The following is a 6,000-nucleotide window of genomic DNA, read 5'->3' as shown; positions in this document are numbered from 1 at the left end:
CCTCCCCTTGACCCCCCAGGCTCTTGAAAAAAAAATCCTCAAAAGAGTCAAAAGTAACATTTGTAAGATGGAAGCAATACAGAAAGCTTGAATTGTGAACCAGAGTCTGTGGAAAGAGTGAACAAATTAATTTGGCTACTGGATGGTGGCAGAGGATTTAAAAAGTGGATGTGTTCAAGGACCACTCTTGGCGAGGGAGCATTTAAAAGTCCTTCCCCAGGCCACGTCCCAGCCTTTCACATTCTTAAATAATCAGGGTATTATGCAGGTTTTCTGGCCACGCCCCGTCAGGGTGAGGACCTGTCTCCGAGCCCGGCGGGCGCGTCACGGCCGCGGAGATGCAGCGGGGCACGTGGGCTGGAGACACTTCCTAGAAACGCGCGCGGGCTCAACCCTGCCTGAACTTTCCTGTAAACAGCGCGCTGACAGGCGGCATCCCCGCTGGGTGGATCCCGCGCTCCTGGCGCAAGTGGCACTTCTTGCTTTTAATTAGCGAGGGGAGAGGCGAATAAGAACTAGCTGCTCGGCAAGTCGGTGCAGGAGGCTGACTTCTGGGAGGCTTGGGGGAGGCTGGGGGAAGAGCCGGGGGAGGCTGCTGGTCTGCTCCGGCTGTTTTCTCAATGAATAGCTGGCGGGGAGACTGAAGGCAGCCACAGCCTCCTCCTCACGCCCGCGGCTGGGTGACGGCGACAGCTCCAGCCGGGACTGGCTCACCAGACGCGCTCCTTGGAATGCTCTCTTGCTCCGCGCTTCTGAACCACCGGTCCCGAGGAAAAGAAAGGCTTTGCGGATCCAAAGATTGCCCGGCAAATGGCACTTGGGGATGGTGTTTTCTGATGACAGCCCCTTCTGTTTGTGACAAAGCCTGTCGCCCGCAGTTGGCCCTGGAGGGAAGTCCTAACTAGAACTCAATCCTGCCTTAAAGTGTGGCTGCTGGGGCTACGGGAGAGCCAGCACGCACCATGGCACCCGCCGGACGCATCCTCACCTTGCTGCTCTGGGGTCACCTGCTGGAGCTTTGGACCCCAGGTCACACCGCGGACCCCGCCTACCCCAGGCTACGCCTGTCACATAAAGGTAGGTTACCTTTTCGTATCCTTTTGTTAGGAAAATGCCCAAATGGGAAGTCACTTAACACAGGTCCATGATCTTCCAAGACCTCCAAAGTGCACCTGAAACATATCGCAAAACTCACCCAGGATCATAAGCACCTCGAGTTAACATATCTTACCTCATCTGGAAAAAGTGTTAAATATTATGCCAATTTGGAGGTGTTATTTTTGCCCTAGAAATATCAGATATTATTCTTGAGAAGTTCACTCGCCACTGTGCTGAACTGAGAAGGTGGGGCGCAGTTGCTAATAGCTGGAAAGGCTAAATCCGCCAAGTGAGCAGTAGGTATTGAAATACCACCACTTGCATTATGGGAGGTATGTGGGACAGGCTTTAAAAATAGAGGTTCACTTTTGTTGTTGTTGTTGAGTATTTTGTTTGTTTTCTTTATTATGAGATTGAGAGGAGGAGAAAATTCCCGAGGGAAAAAAATGATACCATCCTGTGTAATTAAAATCACTAACAACTAATACAAATTAGCCTTCACACTGAGTTGGTTATTAGAATATTTTAATGTGTGGCAAAATAAAGCAGTTTTTTTGGCAATCATGGTAAATTGACTTATAGTGATTGATTATATATTAGTATGCACTAGCTGTTTCTTTTAAATGTGCATTAATCCTATTTTTACTGAAAGTCTAGCAGAGTGTTTATTTTATTCTGCACTTAGGTCTTACAGAGCTATATCATATTCATAAATAAATGATCAAAAGATGATAGGTTTTGCATCAGGACCAGTCAAAATCAATCAAATAAACAAGGAACAAAACCTGTTTTGAGAGGAAGTGATTTTGTTGACTTAAAAGGAATTTGGAATAAATTATTGGGAATGAAGTATTCATAACCACCACCAGTTAAGACAGAGAACAGATGCAATAATAAGGATTACATAAGAGTCATTTTTTTTTTCAACTGAGTAAGCTTAAGTTGTCTTTTACTACAGAAAGAACAGAACCTGTACTTTTGGGTACAAGGTAGAAGCCGGAAGCACAAAAGTCTGAGTTTTATATGACATAATTGCTCTTTTTGTCTTCTTATTGGACAGTAGGATATGTATAGTGATTGTAAAAATTCCTCATCTTAATACTTAAAATTATGGATATCTTCTTGATTTAAATAATTGTCTTGTTAAATTATGCAATCAGTACCAAAAAGTATTTAAAATGTGGTGTCCTGCATTAGCACATGCTTTTTGATTTAGGACGATACAACATGATAGGTATCTAAGTCTCTATAAGAAGTTATAACCAAATATATCAAGGTGCAAAATGGATGGAATAGAATATGGAAAAATGAGAATGCCAGAGATAAATAAATTGATTCTGTTTCTTACAAGGGGTGTTTATCTTGGAGCTGTTGTTAATGAATTATTTTTTCCTAATTTCTTTTTCTGAGTGTGCATTGTTGGTAAAATATATGAATCCTACTGTTTTTCATACCGGTTTTATGAAAAAAATAAAATCACAAAATTTGCAGGAAAATGAATGGATTCGGAAAGCATACTGTTAAGTGAGGTGACCCAAACAGGCAGAAAAACACTGTATATTCTCCCTGATATGTGGCTCCTAGCTGCCTGTCATGTGTACTGTGTGACGTGTAACTAACTGTAGGTGTAGGGTAACATTTAGAAAGCAGACCAAGGAAGGGTGATATTAGGTGATGAAGAAGGTTGGAATGCAGGTAAAAGGACACATGAGTCACAGAAGAGGATTTAAAGCTAGTTTTTTCCTTCTAATTTCAACTCTGCCATAGTTTTCCTTTTTTCTTTTCTGTGGTGGATAACTGAATAAAAATATATAGAAAAAAAAAGTGGATAAGCTGTCAGTCTTAACACGCTGCTATTCTGTTATGCCTTCTATTAACCTTAATACCTCGCAATACTTGGCTTTTGATAGCTCAACATCAGTACGTTTTCCAAACTGTTTCATTTGATTTTGAACAGGAGAGCTTATAATTTGGTCAGTGTACCAAAATTACATGGCAGAGTCGATCTCATTTTTTTATTTTTATCAAGCTCGTCTTCAAGATGTCTCTCTTAATCAGAGAAATGATTGTCACTGATTTTATGAGCTATGTCATATGTTGTCGAGAGGATCTGCAAGTATTTGTATGTACTAGACTGAAAACTGTCACACGATTTCTCTTTGGCATTTCTTCACCTTTTATTGAGACTAGCTAAACAGACACTTTCATGATGATGATTTTATACAAAGACAATGTAGAGATGTCTGCAAATAAAATGTTCTTACTTGTGCAATTTAGTTAGGAAATCCAGTTATGAAATCACACTAGAGAGACAACCTGAAGCAGCAAATGCTTGTTGTACCACAGGTGCCTCAGTGACAGGAAAAGCAGAGAATGTCAGAGCAGAGACATCCAGTTCAGCCAACACAACATGAACCATTTCCTCCTTCACACTCTGGAATTCAGTAGATGTTTGAAGAGTCTTCAAATATTAGGAAGAGTGCATTGCAGGTTAATCTTCTGAAGTATTGAATGGTGACAGTAATGTTGGTTTTTCAGTAGCAAGAGGATTTAAGCAATTACTATTCCCAATGGATGGTCAGTCTTTCCAAGTAAGATATATGAGTGTATGTGACACAGCACCTCTGTGTTACTGCCTGGCCCCACAGGGTAACACTGTCAGCTCCCTAGAGGTGGCCTGTGGTGTTCATCCATCATTCTTCTCCTGGCAGTGGTCTATGTCATGTGGGAGAAGGGCAGTCATTTTTCTTATAACCTCCACTTCCAAGATCAAAGGAAAAAAAACCCTTTTTCTGAGAAGAAGGACATATACAAAGCTTGAGTTAATTTATATAAAAGTATGTCCAGAAAAAATATCCAGAGACCCACCAATCCCTTCTGTTATTCTCTACTTCCGGAAATGGCCTGTTCTTAAACAGACCTTTCTACTACTAAGGAAAAAGTACAGCTACTAAGTAGAAAGGAAGCGTGGGATAGAGAGCACCTTCTAGCTTATTTCCAAGCATTCTTCACCTGTGATGGGAAGGTATTCATTCCTTTGATCTTATTACTATCTCATCACATCTTATTATTCAGAAAATGTGTCAATTGGGGGCAAGTAGAGGACATGAAAAGACAAGGCAACTCCTATTCAGAAAATACACGTATCTCTTGATAAATTTTATAAGAACAAATAAGTTTAATTAACAAATGAAAACACAGCTGGGAGGTGGTGGCACATGCCACCACTTGGGAGGCAGAAGCAGTCGCATCTCTGAGTTCGAAGCCAGCCTGGTCTACAGTGAATTCCAGGACAGCCAGTGCTACCCGGAAATCCTGTCTTGAAAAACAAAACAAAACGAAAAGGTGGCAAGATGCTATCTCAGCCTGAAGGAATTTTCAGTCAGGATTTGAGGTGAGTTGAGGTTGACTATATAAGGCAAAAATTTGAAAGCTGAAGAGTCTTCATGCACCATGTGCATTTAGGTGTTTATTTGAGCTAATGAGGATGATGTTGAAGAGATTAATAAAGAACGAACTTTCTGTTCAAAGGGTTTTCTTAAAAACAGTGTTTGTGATAACAAATGAGAAGAATGAGGAGGAGTCCTGAAGAACTGAGATGTTCCACGTTGGTGTCTGTTCTTTCCTTATCTGTCACCATCCTGCATTAATGAGGTTACTGGGAAGATAAAAATAACCTTCTCGATAATGGAGTTGAGAGAAGGAAAAAACAAAAAACAAATTAGCAAAGAAGCAATCATAGTAACTGTAGAAAGGCCCCATCAACTGAGCATCCAATCAAGGACAGTCAATCAGGGAGTCTGGAAGATAGGAGTTCAAAGTCCCCAGGAGGAAGGAGGGTCACTGAAGACACAGCAAAACAATGTTCTCCTAGGATGTTTGGAGAAGAGGCAGTTAAGTCAGGATATGTTGACATTATAAATGAAGACTTTGAGGAGATACCCGTACACATAAACTTTGCCCTAGAAAGTGTTAAGCAGCATTAAGCATTTAGGCATTCTAACTATTTACACACAGATCTGTCATAGTTCAGAGAGCTCAGGATTTGACATCAGTAGTATCCATTCTATGTCCTACTCTTGCTCATAATGGCAATTTGTGCATCAGTGTGGAAGATACTGGTTGCTGCGGTGCCTTTCTCGAATATTTCTCTGAGGGGTAGAGAGGACCCACTGTCACTACAATACTTGTGAATGTACTTTGTAATCTAAAACTGTGTATATTATTAATAGTTCTTAAAAACTACTGTATTGGTTATTTTGGAAGGCAGCATGTTCTAAGGGAAATAACCCTTGGGAATGGAAGGAACTTAGATATGGACAAGTGTTAAAACTTTGCTGCCATATAAGGAAGAATTTGGTCTCAAGTAATATAAAAATGTTATGACTGATCCTCATGAACCACTCATTCTAAGTGCCCCCTTCCACACCTTTGTCCCTTAGTTATGCCAACTTAGAGGACCACTACTCCATCTTCATTGTCAACTTTTCATGGCCAATATTTGCTCTGATTGCTACAGTAATTTACCTCTCACATCTTTTTTTTATATTTATAAAACCAGGACACTAAAATACAATGTAAGAAAAACTTTGCATGACTGTCCTGGAGAGTGATGTTTATTTTCTATCCTGAGTAAATAAAAAATTAAATGAAATGAAACAAGGCAGTAATGAAGCTGCTATTTTCTGACCCAGCTCAAAGTTTTGGTTTCAGCCAGTAACTAAGCATTATCAGTGGTGATATTAGTCACACATCTCTGGGTGTTAATAAATAAAAACTGGTCATAAGGCATGATTCATAATCACAGTAGTTAAATAGAACTTCGGAGTAAACATTAACCTACATGCCAGACTATCAGGGAGTGTTGGTGAGAATGAAGGGATGACTTTAGTAACCAACAGT

General features: G+C 40.5%; 1 protein-coding gene across 1 annotated transcript in view; it reads left to right on the top strand.

Annotated features, from left to right (window-relative positions):
• The first annotated feature begins 962 nt into the window (after positions 1 to 962).
• Sema3e (semaphorin 3E) overlaps positions 963 to 6,000 on the top strand; it is a 246,612-nt gene continuing 241,574 nt past the window's right edge. Inside the window, exon 1 of the mRNA XM_059256475.1 lies at positions 963 to 1,077. Coding sequence (XP_059112458.1) covers positions 963 to 1,077 — 115 coding nt within the window. The remainder of the gene's footprint in view (positions 1,078 to 6,000) is intronic.

Source organism: Peromyscus eremicus, chromosome 3 (genome assembly GCF_949786415.1).
Source record: "Peromyscus eremicus chromosome 3, PerEre_H2_v1, whole genome shotgun sequence".
In the NCBI taxonomy this organism is placed as follows: domain Eukaryota; kingdom Metazoa; phylum Chordata; class Mammalia; order Rodentia; family Cricetidae; genus Peromyscus; species Peromyscus eremicus.
Note: the sequence above shows the minus strand (reverse complement) of the source record. Positions and strands in the feature narration are given on the sequence as shown.